The following is a 26,511-nucleotide window of genomic DNA, read 5'->3' on the forward strand; positions in this document are numbered from 1 at the left end:
CTTGGTAACTCTGCCGTGGAAGTGAAGCGCATGGGAATATGACATACAACAAGATTACATTTCCAACGGAGCTTAATAGTGCCGACAGACGTCTTAAACTTTCCTTGAAATAAGAACTAGAATTCACACTATATTTTTATAAATATTTATTTATGATATAATACTCTATCGAATCCTCTCATATGCAATGTTAATTGTTATCTACTCATTGCAATGATTTTAAGCCACTGAGAAAAATATCGTTCTTAACGGAAGTCCATAAATAACTATGACAGTATTTTTTATCCTCCGGAATAACCACTTAGAAAAACAGTGATACCCACTTCCAAGCTAGAGGGGTACAGAAAACTCTCTCTAATCCCGACGACGGTGCGAGAATAGCAAAAAATAAATAAATAGATATGTTGTATTTGAACAGGAAAGAGAGAACGCTCTTAAAAAACTCTTATACATTCAACCTACATAAGCACAGTCATTAGTGATATCCAGAGTAAATCGTGAAAGAAAAAGTTTTATATGGATGTAAGTATTTTCTGGATTCATGCGAAAACTATTAATCTAGTTGAGCAAAAACTTTCATGCGATATATATAAATATGTATATTGGATGTATTTTTAGTACGTTTAATGGTTTTTTATAGGCAAAAGCGTTTTACTTGTAAAAAAAAATTTGAAATATTGAAATCTCAATTTGTTTGTTATGCGTAGAGAGAACAATGATGTTTTTGAACTAAGTTGGATAGAAACGGTTGAAATCACCTTGCACCATTATTTACATCCTAAAATACTACTATTTAACAAAACAAAAATTACGAAATTACACAAAAAAAATTTAGCGATATGTAAATTTTCAAATTATGAACAGAAAATAAATAAAACCACTTGTTTTAACTTTTTATTTTATACATAACTCTCAGTAAATATTTCATGTTTACAAAGAGATGGGAAAATGACGTCGTAGGTACGTGTTGTTTACCTTATTTGTTAATTTGAAAAGTTTTATGTAGATTAATTGCCCTTTACGCATTGAATTACATACTCGTACTTTTATAAATATTACGTGATATTATATATATGTTGTACGATGCCTTATCACCCTATTGGCGAATATTAAATGTTATAAAATCCTTATTTTATTTCATCCTGTTAGTGTTCCTTGTTCCAACTCAGCGAAATACTATTAAAATTTATTTAGATTAAACAAATAAACCCATTTCTAATAGATATTTCTTAATTATATATCCAGGTATTGTCACTATATAAATATATATATAGATAATATTTAGAATAGATTTTTGTTTTAAATCCTAATAACTTTAATTTTGTGTCATTTGTGTTTCTTCGGTTTGGAACATATCTGCATAACATGGTACATTAATAACCCTCGCTAGTTCAAGGACGTCATGTGTATAAGATTCCGAGAGTTTCAGCTTTTCTCATCTCTTTAATTTCTGAGAATTCAATTCATTTAAATTCTTGAAACACATACAACGGATGTTGTGGATCAAATGCTATGTAGTCATTAACGTACTATAGGAACACCTATTGTTGGAATTTATCGTCTGGTTCGTGTTAAGGTACTTTAGTGAACATTTTCATCTCGAATCAAAGAGTTCGCAACAACTATGTATTAATTGCTTTATTAAATTGAACAGATGCCTTACTATCATCAAGATTTCTCTTGACGTTGTTTAAAAGTTTGCCTGTTCGAGGTGATTTTTATTTCTTTTGACTCGTCTTAACTCTAGCGACTAAATCGTAGGAGATTAAATTCGCTTTTCTTCGCTTGAGTATTCGTGCTACGTTAAGAAAGAACAATAAGCTTAGACTTTCAACTGAACTTGCAATATGTGAATTCAAACTCATCCTCCTAAGGTGAGTCAGGTTCGGAATATTCAGTCAGAATATTTGCTTACAGTGAGTATTTGCGATTCAACGAGAAACTACTTCTAGCGTCCTTGCTGATTTTCGACACGTCATACATATGTGTAAGTATATATATTTTATTTACTTTGATCTGAATATTTATTTATCTATATGTAGTGACTACGTAAAATAGCTTTGTGCAAGTTCATCTGAGGAAGTAATACCCTCTCACCAGATATTCTACCGCCAAACAGAAGTACGTAGTTTTGTACAGTTCGAAGGGTGAGTGACATAACATCTTTAGCTGCCAAGGATGGAGGCAAGTTGGTGCAGGGGTAACAGGGAGTGGTTAATATTTCTTAAAGCACCAATATCTATGTGAGGTGGTGGCTACTTACCATAAGTTGGCACATGTATCGACTGTATCTTGTCCTGTGCATATTTGATGTTTTAATTTAATTGTAATTTTATGAGTTATTAATAAATGAAATATTACAATTTTAAATTAAGTGTTGTAACTGTCTCTTTGATGGAGAAGGGGATAAGTTAAGAAGGATAAGTAGGGTAATCTACCTTGCTGCTCCTTGGGGATTGGAAGATAAATGTCTCCTTTAGATATCTTCAGTCAAATGATCTTTTTCTTAAGATTAACTTTCGAACTCGAAATAAATTGGGCATTTTACCATTTTCCCTTAAAAAAAGATCAATTTCTGATATAATACGAGTTCGGCTGGGCTGGCTTCTATTTTCTCTACTACAACCAGTTTATCCAGAAAGTCAAGTATAAGATATATGTTTTGACTGAACCTGGGACGCCTTTTCTTGATAGGCTATTTAACATTCCGTTGCATCTCAAAGACAAGTAATACAGGGATTAAATGATATATATCTTAGCAGTTAGCTGTTAACGTATCAACATAATATATAAGTATTAGTTTAACTGAATCATTTGTATCCAATTAGTTTTCCTAAATTATAAGTTATATTTATATACTCCAATAATAATTAGTCATAATGAGGATTATATTGTGATGAAATTGTTTTGTAATATTTTTATGATAGTTCATATTGCTAAATGTCGCTGTAAAGTAACTCCTTTAGTAACTACAGAGAATTCATTTGTTTTTTAATGAGTAACAAATGCACCTGTGTACAATATTTTGATTCCAAAAAATATTGACTTTGCCGCTCACCTACGATTAATATATCACGCGTATTGATCGATATCTTAATTAATCTATGCTTTTGAAAATCGCCGAATTTTTATCGGAACTTTGTGATTAATATGAATGCAGATACGAGTAGTTAAGCAAAACGTTTTTTTAAATAAGTGTATTATTTAACTGTTTGTCGAGCATTTTAAAGCAATTAGCAAATTCCATGAAATTAGTAAATCTATAGTTTGGATATCTTTACTACTTCCGCCATTGGAATAGGTTATAGTTTTCCTTATGCCCGGCGATTTTACTCACGATAAATGTGAGTTAAGCGTTAAGTTGTTATGATCCTAAGGGTTGTAGTGTGAAATTATATACTTTCTTATGAAACGAAATATGTAACATAAAAGTATCCAACCGGACCATCAAATTACGTGATTATCATGTTAATCATATAAACTCTAAAGCTTTGTGATATTAATAAAGATAAATTATTTTGATAAGATGTATTTTATCATTGACAGTTTAGGTTAAAATACATTTACACTAAGCTGCCGTACAAAGCCTTACTTAAGCTAACCAAAATTTTGTTTTAGTCCTATAACATATATATCTTGTTGACTTAAATTTTGTCAATGACTCATATACACTAATATTATAAATGAGAAAGTAAGTATGTCTATTTCTTAAGCTTTTAGGAAGAAACCGAGCTTGAACCTCAAGGAAGAACATAGGCTTTTTATTCCTTAAACCTACGACTACCTCAACTGAAACGTGACCGAAGCCCTGGCCCAAAACTAGTCTCCAATACTTTGAAATTAAAATTTACGATTGTATTGATAGCTTATTTTTAAATTATATATCTATTAGTGGCAGTGACAAAAATACATGCTGTCTTAATCGTATTTTCAAAATCGATTTGTGTTCGAATTGTGGACATCAATAATTATATCCGTAAAAATAATGTAAGCTAATCAAAAATATTTAGAAACACAATATTAATCTTATAATCTTTAACTTATATTAGTTAAATAAATAGCAACAACAATAATAAATAAATATGATTAATTAATTATTTTGTATTTTAGTGAAACAACGCGTCACCTTGCTTCTTGTTCAATCTTTTGCCAAATATGTGTAATATATGTCTTATGTATCCAGTTGGCATAACAGATTGCTTTGTATAATTGATTACAAAAACAAATTCACCGTCAGACTGCCTGAGAGTGATCGCAGAGATGCACTGCAATCGGACGAATATCGTTTTGCTTCATAAAGCTATACATATTTGTTAAAAATGGGCAAAACCAAATATTATTATTAGATTAAATAATGATATCCACATAAATTAAAATAATTATTTACTGTAGAGAAATTTGTGAGACTCGCGAACTGAACAACAATTTCCTCTCCGACATTATCAATCGGGAAATTGTAAACTATATGGACGGGTCTTTGTGTTGGCCTTTCTGCAGTCCTTTGTGTAGGCCCACCAGTACAGCAGTCTAGCAGGCATTATAGTCATTTTGTAGATATGATTTCGCTGGCAGGTGCAGACATAATCGAATTAAAATAAAATATATCACATATAGAGCAGAGATGGCCCAGTGGTTAAAACGCGTGCATCTTAACCGATGATTCCGGGCTTAAACCTAGGCAAATACCACTGAATTATCATGTGCTTAATTTGTGCTTATAATTCATCTCGTACTCGGCAGTGAAAGAAAACATCGCGAGGAAACCTGCATGTGTCTAATTTCAACGTAATTCTGCCTCATGTGTATCCACCAAACCGCATTGGAGCAGCGTGGTGGAATATGCTCCAAATCTTCTCCTTAAAAGAGAGAAGCCTTAGCAGTGGGAAATTTACAATCTGTTAATGTTTATATCACATATTCACGACATTTATATGGAACAAGTACATCTATATATATAAAAAACAAATCTCTATTTTTTGGTCACGGCATCACGCGTGCACAAATTTCGTTATATCTGTTACTGTCAAAAGAAGGTTTTCATAAAAGATAAAAATAAGTAAAGGGATCTTAGAACAGTTACATTTAACACTGTAATTACTTTCAATAATTATTATATATTATTTAACTTTGGAGCTATGTCCTCGATGATTGCTCAAGCCAGAGTGCCCGTCGTTAGCCCACCATGCTCAACTACGATTCAGTAGTTGATGTGATTGGCCAACGCTTCTGATTGGCTATCGCAGATTTAGTCAAATGAACATCCAATAATCGAAATATTAATTGATAGGGTCAAATTTCACTTAATTTATTAATAAACATTTTCAAATATTTTAATAATCTGCAACGTTTTATATGTTTTGCGGAATATAAAATAATTTTAACAAATTCATCTATTAAAACCTTACATAAGAAAGCTCGGAACATTAGAAAATTTAAGAAGAGTTAACGATCATATTACCGTTTGATTTAACTGTCAGTTGGTGCAGTTGAAAGAATGCGTATAACAAAAAAAAACTTAAAATAGATGCATATGTTGGAATTGTAGCAATAAAATAATTAATTTGTCGTTTCTTTGTGCAAATTTCATAAATATAAATCTTAGGGCGGCCTAAGTTTTGTTTTCATCAATTTCATATTGAAATTCCGTGTTTTCCGTTCCGTTTCCGTTTCCGTCCTCGTGTCGTAATACCAACAAAACTATTAATATACGCATAAAATGTTATGTATCATAAAGCATTATAACAATATGTATATTTGATATTTTATTAATTATACAAATTCGAATAGAATAGAAATGAATATTTCGTAGGAAAGGCAGGACAACGTCTGATCGGCTTGTATTTTTATATTTGGTAAATGCAATGCAAGTATGTGTATGCATTTCACTAAAAACACCAATTATTGTTATATATTATATTTAATGATTTTTCTCTCTATTGTTTAATGTAGTGTGTGTGTCTATGCTCCACGGAGTATTAACGATCTAAGGCTTGGTTAATACATCGAACAATCTATCCATCTTGACGCGACCTAGGTGTAATTTGCTAGTTCATATTCCCGATTGAAATTAAAAATATTTATGTAAAATCTACTATGATTATAATATAATGTTTTAAATCAATCAATCTATTTGGCACTTTCGCTTGAAATTCTAAAACAAAAACTTATTTTTCTTTATATAAAACTCTTTGATTTAGTTAAAAGAAAGAATCGATCTAATTCACCAAGTTTATTTAGTAACTCCGGACCCGAAGCTAACGAATTCGGTATTGGTTTTTGAAAGTACAAGGGGTTACCAGTCAAAGAACAATACTAATTTAAGTACATAACAGACAGTAACTGACGCAAATATTGATGAACAACATAACAGTCATGTAATGTAAAATAATTTCCAAGAAATAATTTGAATTGTACTTTAGCTAAAAATACTGATCCAAACGACTCTCCTATTATGAATGCTTATATGTATATAGGATATCGATAAAGTTAATTAATAGTGATGGGGCGAATATGGCTTTTATCGAATATAGAATCGGTACAATACAATTCGGACCTCTGTCAATAATTACTAATGGATCCAATTGAATTGTTATGTATAAAATCTCCTTTAACGCAATACTGTGCGTTTGTCACTTCTTTATATTATATTAACACGAGCATCTTATCTTTTGTCATCTTAAATTTTGCCGCCAATTCAATATTCAATTAATTACTGAATAATAAATTCAAACATTCAAACAGTTGATTATTTTTCAGTCAATATTTTACATCCAGTTATTTTTATTTCTAACATAGTATGATAATGAAATGAAACGTTTTTTTTCCTTTTGTAGAAAACATTTTTGCCACTTCACATGTGACAATAATATGACATTGTAAGCAGCTATATTAGTGAGATAAAACTGACAGCCGTAAAATTAACCTTACGCTTGTACTTATATACCCACTGACAGTTCGACGTCAGCTGCGTTATCATGAACACTAAGCCTTCATGTAAAAACGTCGAGTACTGTTCACTTTTATCATAATTACCTAAAATAATCTAGCTATACAAATTAATAGGCGAAAACTTATTAAAAGTTTGTTATTGCGTCATTTAGTTTGCCGGAAAATATTGAAAGGAAAATAACCGAATAACAATGAGCAGGAAAGCGCTCTTACCTTTAATCGTGACACTGAAAAACTAAACTTTGAATTATAAGGTATTTTCTAAAGGCACTGCGCCTTACGATTAGTAGTTGGCGGGAAGGTAAGGAAAATGCTTTTTGTAATGGATATGGCGGCATGTTCGGCATTTTAATCAAATATTTGGACAAATATGAATATTTGGCCAATCCCCACTAATTAGGTCAACGTAGTTGGAGGAATAATCGACGGTCCGGGCGCTATTACGGTGAATGCTGACAAATGTATTATAGATACAACAAGAGAACGTATATACCTTTAACTGATAGATCACACGAATTATTTTGGTAGAAAACGGTGTTTGACGTTTAACTATATTATATAACAAACTATATCAGTAGTTTCACCCGGTACCATTTGCATAATTTGAAATGTAATTATTGTACTTATAGAGATGAAAATAAGGCAATGCTTCGTTGTCTACATCGTTAAAGAAAACTCGCTTCATAATTTCATGTTTTTATATCCAACAATCTGGACTTTATGAGTCAAAATATAAATGTACTTTATTTGTGTAGGGTCTTATTAGCTTATTTTAATGTCATGGAATCAATTTAAGTAAAACTAGCACTGTCGTGAAAAATGTTTCGCGGAGAAAAACCTCAACATCAAAAAAATCTCTTTTAAAAATAAAAATATATATTCTTCTACACACTTCTCAAATGTAAACACAGATATAATATCCTAAATAGAAATCAGCACACATTTAACTTGTTTTTTTTTTTTTAAATTATATTGAGTATGAACTCTATTTTTTTAAATAAGATTAATATTTGTTAAGCGCCTAACTTTAAAGTATTTGGGGAATTTTAGTTTAGAAACTATACTAAAACTGGGATACCTAAGATCTAAGTACTTTGCGGGGTCGGAAACTTTGTGTTATAAGATTATCTACGATCATTTTATTCCACATATTAGCTATATAAAAAAAACACCATATCAATAGTTTTATACTTAATTTTTCATCGTATAAGTAATATGTTATTAGCACTAATATAGTATTAATGAAACGCGCGCACCAGAGTATGGTCTTCTATTTTTATTTATATTGCTCTAGTATAAAACATACATTGAATCCTTGCTTATTTATAAAAATACAAAAAATCATATATAATAACCTCGTACGTCACGCATTTGCGTACGCAATTTTGCAATAACCTAATATATGCACTATGCAAGCATCGTTATTAATTACATTGCAATATACACGCGACAAAGCGAAAGCTGGCTTAAGGCCAAAACTTTAACAGATTTAATGCTCTTTCGATGCTTAAAGGATTAAATGTACATAGATAAGTACTTAGCATTGAGCGAGATTCGATTTACATATTGAGAAGAGACAGAAGCTCTGGACCGAGGAAATTTTCCTTTAAACTTAAGTAAAAAAACAATGAAACGTTTCAAGGATTAGATTATCTCAAAGACCAGGTGGCATATTTACGGTCATACTTGTATATAAATCAGAAACAAATTAACTATACAGTGGAAACTTATAAAAACTAAAACAGGATCCAAAATTACTAGATTGGCGACTAATTCAAAAAACTGATAAAGACTCTCTGAAAGCAAGTAGTGTCGTTTGTCTTTTGTTTAAATTTTCTCAAGTCGTATCGGAATTTAATCCCACCGGACTCAAAGAGTGGAAATAGAGAGTGCTACTGTGCACACTAATATCTCTCGTGCGGGTGGTGATTGCGTTATTTAAATTATAAAGAACATTAAATGATGTAGAATTTAAATAAAGTATATTTCTCCAATCAAAGTGTAAGTATTTTTTATATATATATGCCAGCAAATTGAAAATAACGCCCAAAGTCCAACTTGAATAGCTTGGAAACAAACAGCAAAGTTCTTTGAACGAGATAGTAGTTCTATTGATATGAATAGGCAGTCTTTTATGCCGATATATAATAATAAAAAGTATTTTTATAGTACACGACAGTTTAAAATTGCATCAATATTAATTAAAAGTAAGTACCAAATAAATTCATAAAGGTGGGAAATTCTTTTGAATTCTCTATTTTTATGACAGCTTATTGATTTTTATTAAACTATTTTGTGAACATGTACTAACTATTCATAATATATAATAGCATTGAACCCTTAATTAGTTGCGTGGCGAATATTATATCCTAAAACTTTGTTTTTGTTAAATTTCGGGAAAATAGACTACACGTGCTACGTGCAGGTGCCCATTGGATCCTACGTGACTTAGAGTGTACAATGCTTGTGAGTCTAATAGGTACATTTAATTTTTAGGCTGTATTTCAGACAACTTTTGACACATGCTGCTTTTGCATACGTAAAGTGGGAGTTTATTGAACAACAAAATCGTGGTTCTGATTCTGAGCAGAGTGGATGCCCATCAAAACAAAGCATTAAGGCAAAAGGTGAAATTCCCACATTCCATTGAACCCTAAAAAGACGACTCCGAAATTCAACCGCATCTTCAAACACCAAATATTTAGCTTCTGAAAACAATTCTAGTAGTGTCAAAGGCTGTTTCATCCTCGTTAAAACGAAAATCATGGTCACTAAATGTAATTAATTTATGTGTAACGTTTATGTCCCAATTAATATAATATATAATTTCGAATACTATTTTTTTAGTCTATATTTAGTTCTTTTATATAAATGGGTCGTTATATTTTTACTGCCATCGTATACTATTTTACCTCCTTTTACATATTCAACAATAAAATTATTTAATATTATATTATGGGGGCGAACAAATTCTATAATATTTCATCGAGGAAGATACTTCTTAGAAAATTGGAAATCCTTTGTAATGTTTAATAAATAGATATGAAATAAAATATTATAGATGAATACTCAACAAACGATATTAAATATAAAACATACCCACTCATAGAGAATCACATAGTGAATTATCTTTGGCCGTTCGGATACCGAGAATTAAGAATACACATGTGTGTTTGTGCGAACACAGGTCTATTCTCTACATCTCCTGATCAGTTAGCTAGTCATCGTTGAGAATGTAATTAAGTAGCTGTAATCTAAACAAACTAAGTTATATTTAAGTCAAAGAACTTAAAAAAGTAGGTAATGGTATAGTTTTTTATAATCTTTTGAATTATAATAATCCCGAGTGGATTATGAAATATTTAATCCACACGTACATACATTTTGTACCTTAGAGGCCCACTTTATATTAAAAAAGTTGTGATAAATGCTTTAACTTTCAAAGTCTACATCTATGATGCACGGGTTAGTGCGAAGAAAGCTTAAAAAGTAGTGTCCTGGTTTTTTTTCGGAATACAAAAATAATGTGGTAGATGTTGGTGCAAGTACTTTTGTGTTCCAATTTGAAGATCAACCTATAACATCTTAAGTCCCAAGGTCAGTAGCGCATTGGTGATGTAGGCTATGGTTAATATTTCTTACGGCACTAATATCTATGGAATGAGATAATCAATTAGCGTCAGGGTTTGCCAGTCTATCTACCTTACTTTAAATATATACGTACATCAATATACATTCCACCATTTATATTCGTCAAAATGTTGCTTTCTTTTAGTCTATATATTTAAAGAATATAAATAAAATATCAGATTTTTAATAAAATGCTTTTGGAGAACTTTCTAAAGAAGTAATTCTAAAAACGAATACAAAAATGAATTGTTATATTCATTCAGTAACTTTCCAACAGCCTACATTTTACATTTACTTACTAACAAAACCTTTTTTTATTAAAGACTATATCCTTCAGACAGATTTCGGTGAGACCTTGCTTGGTTTTGCAGGGGTAATCCAGTTCAAATATTTTAAGGTTTGACATTAATCAAATATAAAACATTATAATATTAAACTTTGTGTTATTTTATGCGCTCTCTTCTATTGTCCTCGTAATTTAATAAGGTGGCAATTCGAAAAAGCCGTGGAGGGTTCAAACGCAGAACCACTAAACTTAAGTATTTTCTGGAGCAAGGAATTCTAATCACCACTAATTTAAAAACTCTGGGCGGCTACTGAGAATTTACTGTTAGAAAACCCTTATTACTTTTTATTGGCCCGACCTGGAGTTAGTACCAAGACCCACAGAATCCTTATAGGCTTATAGGCTAACTACTAGACCAAAAAGGAACTGAAATTACAGCAACTATGTATATTATTATTACGACAGAAAAAATCCATCAACATAATTCTAATACGTGAACTTTTAAGTTAACTGTATAATTTTAATGCAGAATGCGGTTTAACAAGAACTCGGTTAGAATATGAATGTAGATGAACATTGTGGCTTCATGTAACAGTTTCAATCTTTTGTAACTTACTGAATTAATTACATTCACGTATTACGTAAACTAAAAATTTTAAATAAATATATTTTTTAAAAATCAAAATATTCTTTATTCAAGAACGCTCATAAAATTACTTCCGAATTGTCATGCTACAGGGTTGAATTAAATGTTAGGCTACCACCGGTTTGAAAAGTAGATTCTAGAGAAAAACCGGCAAGAAACTCAGTAGTTTTTCACCATTTTAATTAAATATCCTGCCTAGAAAGCAATAAATACACGCTCAGTTCACGCTTTTTTATCTTTAATTTAATCTTGTATTGTGTTATATACCTTATTTATCAATGTATTTTGGTCAAGAGCTTTAATTTTTAATAAAATTTTTATGATAAGGACTAACAATTTTATCACTAAACTTTTTAATTTACAGTTTTTCTGTATTCCATTTAAGGCGCTACTTATTATACTAATTTTAAGAACAAGGTTTTGTCTAAGAGTGTGTCAGATAATTTCCCAAAGGAAACATAATAAAACCTTGAAGTCTATCCGCCATATTAAGGTCGTTTTCAATTTTCATAATAAACACACTATAAAACCTTAAAAAAAAAGATTGTTTTAATATAAAATGGTTGCCAGAGCTAAGCTTCATAAATATGTTCTAAATATAGTAGAAATTACTGACTAGAAAAGGAAGTAGTTAAAATGCTAATTTTCATTGAAGCACCGCTCATGACAAAAGAAAATTTAGTCGCAAGACTGAAATTAAAATTTTAATATCTTGTAATGAAGATATGCTTAAGACAACGAACATTTGATTGTTATTTTCGAAATTTTTATTATTTATATTGGTTGTCTAGAATGACGTAATAATTTCAATGTCATTCCATATTTAAATATATTTTTTTTTTTAATAATCGTTTTGAATTTGTCTATAGCAGCGAGATATAGAAAAATACTAGATACTTCTAAAGAAGTACTTTAAGTATCAATTTAATTCTTAGTTTTACATTTAAATTTGCAAATTAACTAACTGAAATAATTACTAAACCAATATACCTAAGACTTATACCGGTAGATGCAGCACGTTTCAAAGAAGTTTTTAGTATATTATATTAGCTGCGCTTCGCAGTTTCACTCGCTTTAAATTAAGACAATTGACGTGACGAGCTTGAATTACTTGTTACATGAACAACATACAACGGATATTGTTGATATTATTATTATAAGGACATATTGAGTTGATAATTGTTTTCAATATAAATTTGATGAATAAATTTACCTTTGAGTAGCAGTGTAAATTGTATCCAACTGAATGTTTTAGTAAGTGGTAAGTATTTTAATCTCATATATTAATTGAGCACCTAAATGCTTAAGGCACTTCTATGGTTTACAAACCATACCAAATTTATTTACCAAGTTTGTTCGAAACCAGCCCTGGATTTCCAAAAGATCGATGTCTATGATGATGGGTGACTATGCGGGCGGTAGGTGGTTCGTAAAATTAAAACAACTCAAAATCAAAAACTTTATTCAATATAGGAGCATTACATTAACTTATTGACTGTCTAATCAAAAACCACCGGTTCGGAATAGAAAATATCCTGACCTGAGAGGAACCAGTGAATGAAACCCTGAATCGGCGAAAGAAACTCGGTAAAAGTCTGTCAAATTTTCTCATATAGTATATGCAATACGGCAGCCCCAAATAAATGGGATAAGGGCTCGCGAATGACGATGCTGCAGTACCGCAATTTATTTTATGGTCATGCTTGGCATTTCTATGAAAATTTAGACTGATTGACATACATTATATTTACTTAGATATGAATATATCTTAGTAAATATTTATTTCGTTTAAATTAATGTAAAATTAAAATGGAGCTAATTTGGAGATGGAGAGAATTTTTTTTTTTTTTTGCTAATACAGAATTAATCCTTATCCAATAAAGTACCTTAAATACAAAGTGCATTTAATATAGATCAATATGGCCCTCTACAGCATGTAATAAATAAATATTTTCGAAGATATTACTGATTTAAAACGTAGGGACATAGCGGCTTGTACACTCTAATGACTGAAAAACTGGTCGCTAGTAGTTGATAAGCGTGGATATACGAGTATAAGAATTGTTTTTACAAACGATATATTTAATATAAAAATATGATTCCATATTTCAATTAAATAATCGCCGTGCAATAAAAATATAATGAGTATGCAAATAGAGTTAACACATTTGAATTAATGTATTAATTATGTACACGTCAATATTTGTTTCGTTATCGAGTATAATTGGAGCCTCTATAACTCTGTAACTCATGGACTTTTGGCGCAGTGAAGGCCACAAGTTCATTCCTGATCAATGGATAGCCTAATGAGGCTCCTATAAAATTCATTCTAAGCTCAGTTTAATTGCATAATTGGTCTAGTGGCCAGATTATAAGGTTGCAAAATCCAAGGTCCTGGGTTGAAACTCAAGGCAAGGCTAGTAAAAGTTATTTAGTTTTATTTCAAGAAATTCTCTGTAGTAAAAACCAAAACAAGCTGTTGCTGTGGCTTCTGAATCTCTCTCGTGTTAGATATCCTTCTAGGTTTGGCATTGTACTAGTTTCTACCGATTTAAAATATGAGGTTAATAATCTTTTAAATTAACCGCCGTCGCCGAAATTCGCTCAGGAGGAAATTAAACAAAAGTTAACGCAGAAAACAAAGGTTAACGATATAAAAATAAAACTGTATAATAATGTATTTTTTAAAAGGTACTGGTCTTTGTGTGTCTTCTTATCTGTTTAAAAATAACATATTTTATTTCATTACGTTCTAAGTGTTAATTAATTCAGCGAAGTTGATCTTTAATTATTTCTAGACATTGCACACAAACATTTGTTGGATAAGAGACTTTAATTTATACACGCAGACGATAAAATTACAGAAAGTTCAGAGTACGCTTATTGGTATTTCATAAAATAGAAAATCGTCTCTCTTTTTGTTTTTAATTTTCTTAGACTTAGCCTTATAGCTGGAGGCTGAAGGCTTGCAATGAATATAGCGTGATCATTTTACTTGTAACAAATGGTATAAATAAACTTTGAAAATTAATTTTCGAGGAAAATGTTAAGGTTTCCTTTTCATCATAAAATACGGACGAAGTAAAATGATAACATATTAAGTAGTCATTCAACTCATACGTCAAAGAACGAAACATTCGACCATTAAAACGAACTCTGGGAAATTTCAGATTTTATAGCCCATTACGTTAACAGTTCGTTGGGTGCCGTATAAGTCTTAGGTATTTTAAAATATTTGCAAGATTTATTATTGTAAGTACATCACTTTATTACTCCAATAAGTACCCGTCGCCACTTTGTATGAATAAAATGTTATATAGGATTTTACGCCAATATATTTTTTAACCACAGCTTAAACATTCATCAGCCGATGTATTCGCCTTTAGTGTACTAATTCGTAGAAATAAGACTATATTTCCATCAATCGGCTGTGTAACAAAATACGTGCCCGTCTTATATTATTTAATAAATAAATAAATAAATAAAATAAATAAATTTACGATTGACATCCCTCAACTGACAACCTTTAAAACGTTAATCACGTTGTGTGTTATTGTCATTCTAATAAATGAGGTCGTATACCCGTGTTAATTAATTATTTCTAACAAATATATTTATGTAGGCAATATGTAGTAAATGTATATCTTTTATTTTTAAGACATAAAAATTCTTACAGTGATTTATCTTTATGCTATTTCTGGATTTAGATTTATTTTGAAATAAGGCAGGCACCCCGCTGACTCCATTTCGAAAACGGAGGCTCTCCTTTTCCACGGTCCACGAAGGGGACCCCCTCGAGGGGCAAGTATCACCGTCCAGGGGACGGTGATCAAGGTGCAGGCCCAGATGAAGTACCTGGGCCTGATCCTGGACGGACGATGGAGCTTCAGGCAGCATTTCGCTCAACTCGGGCCGAAGCTCATCAACGCCGCTGCCGCCCTGGGACGCCTCCTACCAAATGTGGGAGGGCCGGGATCGCTATGTCGGCGACTATATGCCGGTGTAGTGAGGTCAATGGCGCTGTACGGTGCCCCGATTTGGATAGACGCCCTCACCGCTGGCAATCGGGCCCTCTTGCGGAAACCGCAGAGGGTCATAGCAGTGAGAGGTATAAGAGGGTACCGTACGGTGTCATGGACTGCGGCGACACTTCTCGCGGGTGATCCACCTTGGGAACTCCAAGCAGAGGTGCTCGCAGAGGTGTACCGGTTCCGGGCGGAGGCGAGGAACGGCGGCGACCGTCCAGGGTTGGCGGAGGTCGGGCGGATCAGGGCCATAGCCCAGCAAGCCCTGATCGCCCGATGGGAGGAGGATCTGGGGTCACCCACGGCAGGCCTGGCGACAGTGGAGGCGGTTCGTCCCCACTTGAGTCGCTGGGTCAAGAGAAAGCGTGGCACGCTCACGTTCAGGATGACGCAGGTACTTTCCGGGCACGGATGCTTCGGTAAGTACCTGCACGGGATAGCGCGGCGGGAGGTGTCACCCTCCTGCCATCAGTGTGGCGCGTCAGTGGACACGGCGTACCACACCCTGACTGAGTGTGCTGCGTGGGGGCCCCAGAGGCATTCCCTGGTGGCGTCTTTGGGCGGAGACCTCTCGCTGCCGAGCGTCATCAACGCAATGCTCGGTAGCGAGGCGTGCTGGTCAGAAATGCGCTCCTTCTGCGAAAACGTTATGTCGCAGAAGGAGGCAGCGGAACGGGAGCGGGAGGTGGACGCTGCTGCAGACCCGATCCGCCGAAGAAGACCGGGGAGGAGGAAACAACGCTACGCGCACCTTCTCCCCCCGCCTCAATAGGCGCCACAGGAGCTAGGAGGGTTCTCAGTACCCCGGGAATCCCCCCTAGGAATTGGAGGCCCGCATAGGTGGGCCGACCGTCAGGGCGTCACGGTAGTATGCGAAAGCGATCCCGTGGCGCCTACCGATGAGACGGAGAGGGTACCGCTGGTTTTTTAGTGGGTATTCCGGTGTGCCGCTAACATCTTGGGCACCGGCGAGTCCCACATACCCCCCCACTTCCACGTGGGGGAAACGCGTAACGCGTTTTTCCAGCGAAAAAAAAAAAAAAAAAAAAAAAAAAAAGGCACCCCGCTGACAATTTCATAATATTAATACATGATGCCATTATTATAATTCATATTATGAAAATTTATATTTATAGAAGAACCTTGATGAAGATTAAGTTGAAACCTAAAAATATTTATTTTAATTTGGAACTCACTTATTAGTCTTTAAGACACGCATTTATGTAGAAAAACCTACATTCATAAATTCGTATTTCGACGTTATAAATAATAAATTTTATTTGAAAGTCTAAATTATTAAAATAATTTGAGACTTGTGATATGAGAAAATTTTGTTTGAAATTATTTACTAAGGATTAAAATATGCCTTACGTACGAGTTACGAAATACTTACATTTTAAAGGAGTCTTTTCTAAACATCAAACATGTCCCATATTTCCAAAATTAATAAAAACATCAAGGTACACCCACCGGCTTAGTTAGGTAGTTTATTTAATAAGATAAAAATACCTATTCTTAATTTACTACTTAGATGGAAATTTCAACCGCCAAACAGCAATACGTAGTTGTTATATTCCGTCTTGAAGGGCCAGCGTAAATACGGGCCCAAGGGACATGACATGGCCTTCCATTAGAATTTCTTAATTCCTATGAGGGATCAGACCACTGACCATCTATATCGGACAAATTTTTATCTCATAAAAAAGTCATATGTATACAATAGGAATTATTAAATTCTTTTAGAAAATAATAGTATATAAATGTGGTTATGCCATAATAATATACAATGTACATAATCTTTACTTCTTTACTAATATTATAAATGCGAAAGTTACTCTGTTTGTCTGTCTGTTACTTTCTCAATTCCATAACTGTGAACCGAATTTGATAAAAATTGAATATGAAGCAAGTTTGAATTCTATTCTAGTAATTATGCTACTTTTTATAATACCCGACGACCGACCCCTAAAACGTAAGTGAAATCGCTGACACCAAGTAACGATATAAAGAAACTATTTACAATTGCTATTAGTAAATAAGTAAAGGAGCAATTAAGTTAGGCAAAGGAAATATAAATGATAATATTTAATAATAAATATTTTATAAAACATCTGGTCGTGGAAAGTCTTTACAAAATTTACAACGAATAATTAACAAAGCATAATGTCTCATTTCCCGAGCATTTCCCGAGCTCTTTAAACTGGTGACTGATACTGATACTGACCGTGCTTTAATTTCTACAAAACATTACCCGATGGTAGTGATGGCCGAGTTAGGCCTTTTATTTTCTCAGAAATTAAATTACACAGAATTCCGACTCTGCAAAGACAAATACTTCTTAGACACAAGAATTTGTTTATACAGTAAAATGCCGCAGCTATTTTTGACATACCAAAATTAAATTACCGATACCATAGATCACCCGACAAACATGAAAATAATTTGTTATTAAATTTTGTTAAGAAACAACTTATTATTACCAATAATATTTAGCAATGAAGTTCTCCTCGTAATCTTTCAAAGTTTGTAAGTCGTAGGTATATTTTGTTTTGAATTAAATTGATGAACGTTAAAGATAAAATATCTGCATAGCGTAGAAATCTGTAGATAGAAGTCATTATCAAGATTTACTAGAGCTAACGTACCATTGAAAGTATAGCAACATCGAGCTATCGACATAACAAATCACTAATCGCATTATAAGCAACTAGAGTATCACTGGTAATCATAGGTATGCAGAAGATGTAGCAGTTCCGAAATATACTTACAACAAAAATAGTGCAAGAGAGTAGGATATTTTTTAAGACAATTGCTACTACATTTTTTATTTACCTAGCCTAGGCTCGGAAAAGTCCTGAGTCATGAGGTCAACGATTGAACTCTTGACTATGTGTGGAATTGTAGATCGATACTATTTAGGAAGTAAGTAAGTAATTAATGTATATTCAAATTTATTTAACATAATAAACAGATCGCTGCTTAAACATTAACAACTGACGTAGCTTTTTTGTCATTAATTATCAAAGCTGACTGAGCAGAGGCGATAAAATTTTATCCCAATTAAGCCGATGGTGTTTGCATAGGGACGCTTCGTTAGCATTTCCTATATAGTATAATTGAGTTTGAAATAGTACCTGTCCAATTGAAGGTTGTATGATTAAAATATTAAAAAATTATTTAATCTTGCTTTGTACTTAAGCTACAGTTTACGGTTCGCCTGCGAAAGAATAGTCGAAGATGCGACGCAGGCTGTTACCCCTTAGACTATTGCCGTCCCATTCCCCAACACCTTCAGACAAGCTAGAGAAAAAAAATAAAGTTATTGTTTAAAATAGGAATTGCTATTATTCGTTTAAAAACTTAATTTCATGTATAAAATTATAGATAACAAAATGTAAATAAATATTATCTTAATCAAGTAAAATAAAAAATCCTGCCTTTTTACGAAGTCACGATTTTACCTTTGACTTAGGATTAAGTCAAAGGTGAAATCGAGAAGAAAGGGCTTTTTTTATAAAATGAATGAACTGATAAATAAACTCACTCCATAAATCAAGACGATCAAAGTGACTCATTATTTACCTTCTATTAGAAACAATGTTTCATTTAAGTAAAGTAATCAAAGAGGTTAAAAGTAAGTAAGATCGATGTTACGAGACGTTGAGACACGTCTGTCTACACATACCTCGTACTTTTTATTTCTTCAAGTACGTTGACTTGTTACAATTCATTTATCAAGAATAAATGAATTTGATTTTGATTTCATAATGAACGATTGAAGTGTACTTTGTTTTTGTTTTTTGAATAACCTCTATAAATATAGACAGACTACTTGATAAGTGGTTAATAACACCCATAGAACTTGGTGCTAGAAGAAATTTTAAGTAATCCTTACATCGCCTATGCGCCACCAACCTAAGATGTTATGTTTCTTGTGTCCGTTATCACATTGGCTCACACATCCTTCAAACCGGAATACAACAATATTATTACTGCGTGGCGGTAGAATACATGACGAGACCTATCTACCAAGATTGTTCGTATATGTGTGAATCTATGACCTTTGATTCAGATCGAATCTACGCATCCGACCTGAACCAAAGGTCGTAGGTTCAAATCAATATATTTATGTACTTAACTGGACAACTCATAATGCAAAGCATCAGAGACTGCTAATCAATGTTGTTTATTATAATTGTAAATAAATCAGAATAATCATGTAGATTTTCTAACTTGTTATTGTGTTTATATCGTTAATGTGGAAGGAAATCTTCGTGAATATTTACGTGTGACTGATGAAATTCTGTCATAAACCTAAAGCAATGTATCTTAAACGTATTGACTGCTACAGTTATATAATTAAATATGTATATGTTTTTGTAAAGCATTTGAAACAGTATAATAATTATTAAAATCGGTTAATAATTTGAAATTGATTTAACATAATATATATTATATGTGCATTTTTTACGTGGGGATGAACATTCTAGTAAAAATACCAAATCGGAAATACCCAATCTTGTTGCATGCTTCCAATGTTTAAGCTGGTTTATTTTATTTGTCCAATAAAGCTCCGAATGGGCCCGGTTCGGTGAAAATAAACGTTTTTTTTTTATCGTTTATAGTAAGTAGTTAGAACACGTAAATCTTTTCAAAGGTTAAGGATTCAAATTCTAGCAAACACAGTCTTGTGTTTAATGTGCTTCTAGTGCTAGGCAGTGAAGAAAAATATGGCCAGGAAACCTCCATGAAGCGGATGAAAATATGACATTTGTGAGTGCACTAATTATTGTATTACCAAAGAGTTCAAAATTTATTATTTTTTTACTCTTTTAATATTTAGAAATGAAATTCATAAATAACAGTCGTATGTAATTAACAAATTAAAGACTTACCGTCATCACGCAGAGAGGTGTCACGTAGAGAAGACCGAAATTGACCATGTCGAATATTTCAGAGTTGTATTTCATTCGATGCTGTATGCAAATTGTCTCCATGTGGCCGTCGCCTAAGTCATTTGTGATCGTCTCTACCCATATAAACTTAGGTGCACTGTAGGCTGCGCTGGTTACCCAAACACCCAAAATCACCAACTGTATAAAAACATTTAGGATTAGACGTATTTGAATAAGTTCAACTAAAATACAGAGGACAAACTAACGAACTCTCTCTTTTATGTAAATCGTAGGTCAACTTTGAGTAAGGTATGTTTGTTTGTGCTTATGTTACGTTCATAACTCCTTCACCTTCGACTTGACATGACTTTTTTAAATTCAATTTAGGCGGACTTACAAATGAACCACCTAATAGGATATAGTCGCTACAGCCCATAGACATTAGGAGAATATTAACCATTACTTACATTATCACAGTATATATAACAGTCTTATGGACATTCGGAACTAAGATGTTACATCCCTTATACTTGTAGTTACACTAATTTGGGATACCAAAATAGGATTATTATTTATCTATAGGCGAATATACATGACCGTGTGGTTCTCGTCCTGAGTTGACAGAACACACAGACGGATTGCCCGCTCACTTATAACAAAAACTTAACCTAATTTATTAAAAGTACTTTTAACAATTTAAATGTTTTTTGTTTACAAAATTTTGTTGATTGTGATATGACTTACTCGTAATATGTACAAAGTAAAAGATAATTAATTCATCTCTTCGTAAGTACTACATATTTCGACGTTGATTTTATTAAATGACCTCGTTTTCAGTTACAACAGCAAACTACTAATCTTAAAAATTCTATGACAGGCATTCTCGCCCGACCACAGTAGGCTCTGGCGAGATTAATTCCGAACATTCTCTGAAATAGAACAAGCCTTTTGTGTATGAAGACACGGACACTTCATGGGTCTATTTATTATCATAAAATTAAGTAAAATTACTGCAGAATTTGTGTATGGCATTGAAAATTTTATTTAAAAATACATCTGGTTAATTAGGACGAAAACTTTTGATAAATGTTATTGTTCATAAATAACGATCAATAATATATATTTTTAAATACGATTAAATTTATCTTCTATAATTGTTATATTATAGCCTTTAATATATATATATACGTGAAGCTATAACTTTTTACCAAAAAACATGGACGGAGGTGTGAAATTTAGCAATATTAAATTTTAAGTGGAGTGGAGTGCAGAAAACTAATATTTTTATAAAATATGCATTAGAAATGCATTAAAATAATAATAAAAAAAAACACATATACGTATAACACACACACCTTTATCTACATAATATTTAATATAAAACATTCATAGTTTACTTTCATACTGCCAATGACAACACACGTCATTTCAAAGGTGAAAATCAATGATATTTATTTTTTTATATATGATATTTTAATTGTAGTAGTGACAGGCATCGTTCAGTTGAGCATCATTTTCCTGTCGAATCAACGCATCTAATTTTATTTTAGCAATGAATTGCGGTCGAATTTCAACCAATGGGCGACCACTAGTTTAACATAAATACATGTTACTCGATGTTTTTTTTTTGTTATTAATTAATTATACAATACGTGCGACTATTGCACGTCGATGGCACTAATATTTAAAAAAAAAATTCAAATATAGTTTCTTAAAATGTCACAAGATACATTGTAAAACTATCAAACATCGGCTTAAAGTTGCCTGAATGCATATTATACAATTTAATTTCATAATATCATTTATTCCCAGTACCACAGGCTTTCACAAGTAATATTGAATCTTCAAAAGCACTCTTCTTGAACAATGTCAGAAGCAAATGTAAGAATCAAAATTAAACAACACAGCAATATCGCTATTGCATATCTCTTGGCATGTTTTCCTTTTGAAATTATTAAAAAGCGCTACTGAAGGATTACACAGAAACAAAAAGCTGCATCCCTACTTGCGACATCTGCTTCGAAATGAGATATTGTAAGAAAGTAAACTTATAAATAATGTTGAGGAGAATTCGATATTGGAGACGCGTCTCGCAATCCGTTTTCACCGTCATTAAATACAGCGGATAAACTTCACGAGAGCTGAGTATACTGTAATTAATACCGCTCTAGTTTATTAGCACAATCTGTAATGAAAATTGTTTGCTTTGACAAAAAGCCTTGCTTACCGCACTAATGATTAAAAAATTTATTTATCGTTTAGTAAACTATGCGTGGTAAGTAATGGATTGTTTCCGTATTAAGGACATTTATTTAAGCGACAGTGATACTTCTAGAAACTAATGACTATCACGTAGCGTGGAATTTTAAATACGGGCAGTAACTAAAGCGGCTATGTTTACTGGTGCCCTAAATAAGTTTGTCTAATGAAAATGCTTACGATAAAATTATGCTAATTTCATTTTCAAACTATTTTTGTATGCATTGCAGTGTTTCTTTGATTTTAATGTGATTTATAGAATAGTTAAAACGTCTAAGTTTTTAGAATACGTCCAAAAGAAAACGAAAACGCATAATATTGTAAAATCGACTACATATTATGAGGAGTATGTTTAGTTTCAAAATGTCGAATTACCAAATACTTGTCTTCATAGATGGATATATATCTTGGATTTTCTCGACACTTACAGGTTTCACACAGTGTTTTCTCTATCCGCTGAACACAACATGAATTGTAAACAAAAGGTAGGTAACTGAAATTGAAAAGCGCTGCTTCGTATTTGAAATTGTGTCCTTCGATATAACTCTTCGTGTACTTACAACATTGCGATTCTAATATCAACTTAAACCCATAGTATATTTAAGTATACTTTATTGAAAACAAAAACACAGAAATAATTTACTTCAGTCATGGATTATTAATTATTAAAAGTTGTAACTTATTATATATCCTAATTCGTCAAATCGTCCAGCACCGATAGATTTATAGATATAGATATATCATTGTCATTGTAACAAATATCACCCATTTCTTAAACCGTCAATAAATACCTACCATGAGAATTAACATATCTTCGTTGTGCCTGTAATGAAATCGGTTTAGTCACCATTGAAACTAGAATACAACGGTACAAGCTATCACGTAAGGTAATAGTTTAACTTAATTCTAATAATAAAATACGATTATAATATAGTCTTACCCTCAACCTCGTTGACGTCAGGATCTGTTTACACGTTATAGGGTGTATGATAGCGAAGTATCTCTCCGTACAAATCACCACCAGTATAAATATCGACGCCGTGTAACTCAACGAATGCACAAACTGATACATCTTGCATAGAAAGTCGCCGAACACCCAGCTGAAACAAAACGAAATGTCAAACTCTTTTGTTATGAACACGGACAGATAGCATCACAGTATACTGTACTTGCATTGTTAGGTTTACTATATAACATTCTATACCAACTATTATTACAAAAGTTCTTTTATTACATTCTTTTTAATATCCCGGAGATATTGTAAAATGAGACTATACTATAGACTATACACAGAAGGATACTATAAGATACTATAAACAAAAAGTATGACAGTACACAGCTGTGTGAGCAAGCACAAGTGCAATCTCTGTTACCAGACTCGAAAAAATTGCCCCTTAAAATTCCTTGGAAGAAAACCCCAATAACTTATTTCTGGCCTGATCGGAAGTTGAACCTAGGAACTCAGGACCTAAGAGTATTAAGCTAACCACTAGATAAAAAAGCTGTCACTAAAATGTTAATTTCATCGTAACATCCATTTTTTTATTGTAAATGTCAAAGAAATGATAGGATATACGGATCCCGTTTTAAATATCAATAAAATATAAACAACAGTTGGAAAATTTAGCTCTGCTGTGTTAAGGCCTCCTCTCCGTTTGAGGAGAAGGTTAGGAGCTTATTCTACTAATGCGGATGTTGGATACGCACGTGAAAGTTTTTCATTCGAGGATATCGGGTTTCCTCGCGATATTTTCCTTCATCACCAAGTACAAAATTAATTATTACAAACACAAATTAATGGAATGTAAATTGCGTGGTTCTTTGAATCCACAATCTTTTCCGTTAAGATTCGGGTTTAAAGGTACTTACAGTACGTACATGGTTCTCCAAAATAATCTCCAAATAAATTTCAATGACGTAATTTATATCTGGTGTAGTAGTAACTTAAATTATTATACAATCAGTATTCGCGCCAAGCGACCCCTCCGCCCGTATCTTTCGCTAATAGTTTTACTGTACTTTTAGAGCTCTTTTTATGCATTATCTTGATCGTCTTCAAGTATTTTATTCAAGTAGATTCTTATAACATGAATGAATAGCTATTTTATAGGAGTTTTATTGAGAAAAATCCTATTCAAAATGTAAATTGTATGGTGAAGGAATAAATAATATAAGCATATTTATTAATATCTATTATTATAAGATTTTATATAAATAATAGACGTATACGTGAGATAGAAAGTTACATTGTTTTCGGAATTAAATATGCGGGCTTTTAATATAAAAATGAGTATTTGGACCCAGTATGTATTGACATTGCAGAATCCATAATGAAAACAATTAAAACGATAAACAATATTTACATCTCATAATTATGAAATGCCAAGAACTTCATCTCATACCGTAAATGTAATACTTCAGAATAAATTTGGTACATTGGCAAACATCAGAAACAAGCGTATTGTTATATATAAAATCAATTAAGAAAAGTAATTTGGTAATAAAAAACAACTTTATCATAAACTAATGCGTCTCTCAAGAAGCGTGAGCGGGACAGCAAATGAATAGGCCATATAACGAATAAGATTTCTATTTTATGGGATATGTAGGATATCGAACATCGTATTTAACTTTTCTAAGTAAGATGTAATCGGCCATATTCGTAAATACGATTTGAGCCGATACACATATCTATATATATTTGCATTAAATTAAAAAGAGAAATAAAAATAACAAATAAAAACAAAATTACAAAATTAAAAAAATACATTTTTTTTTTGCCGTCTTTACTTTGTGTTTTTGTTGTCTTTGTAAGTCAACTTTACGTTGTCTTACGCGCACAAAGACATATTATGTACGAACAAGCATCAAAAGTGCGGCAAGCCGCCGTTATCAGCGTGCATTAGAATTAGTGTAATCAAAAATTACGCCAGTAAAAATTTAATATGGGGAGGCGTGGTTTCCACAATGAATAGATTATGTGTATGCCATTATGTATGTCTCTCTTACTGTCATGTTCTCTGTAACAAATTACGCTATTTTGCGCCAATTCTATAGATTGTAAACTGCCGCAATATTGTGAACGGTAACTAAAAACAAAACGTCAAAAATTTCGATAGCGTATGATATTTCGGGTTAGGTTGGAGTTTTTATAACATAACTTTAATTAGCTTCGGTGCATTATAATCTGCCGAAAAGTAATGCGTTAAATTGTAAGCAGTATGTTATGGTTCACAACATATTTAAAACACAATAGTATTTACAATTTTGCGATGACATATCCATTCTGAGCCGCGATGGCCCAGTGGTTAGAACGCTTGCATCTTAACCGATGATTTCGGGTTGTAACCCAGGCAAGCACCAATGAATTTTCATGTGCTTAATTTGTGTTTATAATTCATCTCGTGCTCGGCGGTGAATGAAAACATCGTGAGCAGACCTGCAGGTGTCTAATTTCAACGAAAGTCTGCCACATGTGTATTCCACCAACCCGCATTAGAGCAGCGTGGTGGAATATACTTCAAACCTTCTTCTCAAAGGGAGAGGAGGCCTTATCTCAGCAGTGGAAAATTTACAGGCTGTAAATATAAAAAAATATATACATTCTACTGTACATATGTGTGTATAGAAGTTTATTTACATCATCATCATCCTCCTGCCCTTATCCCAATTTTACTTAGAGTCGGCGCAGCATGTCTTCTTCCATACCTCTCTGTAGGACGTCATAATAATCTTCTTTTACCAAGTTAATTAACAATATAACTCATTCCAGACATGATATTTAAAATCGTGCAACGCAATATGGTAAATCATTTAATCATT

At 32.5% G+C, this 26,511-nt stretch overlaps 1 protein-coding gene across 1 annotated transcript in view; it reads right to left on the reverse strand.

The window, feature by feature from the left end:
* LOC125077163 (trissin receptor-like) overlaps positions 1-26,511 on the reverse strand; it is a 57,646-nt gene that overhangs the window by 14,135 nt on the left and 17,000 nt on the right. Inside the window, exons 3-4 of the mRNA XM_047688996.1 lie at positions 23,630-23,789; positions 20,431-20,628 (exon numbers count right to left, since the gene is read on the reverse strand). Of these exons, the coding sequence (XP_047544952.1) occupies positions 20,431-20,628; positions 23,630-23,789 (358 nt within the window). The remainder of the gene's footprint in view (positions 1-20,430; positions 20,629-23,629; positions 23,790-26,511) is intronic.

This window comes from Vanessa atalanta, chromosome 3 (assembly GCF_905147765.1).
Source record: "Vanessa atalanta chromosome 3, ilVanAtal1.2, whole genome shotgun sequence".
Lineage (NCBI taxonomy): Eukaryota > Metazoa > Arthropoda > Insecta > Lepidoptera > Nymphalidae > Vanessa > Vanessa atalanta.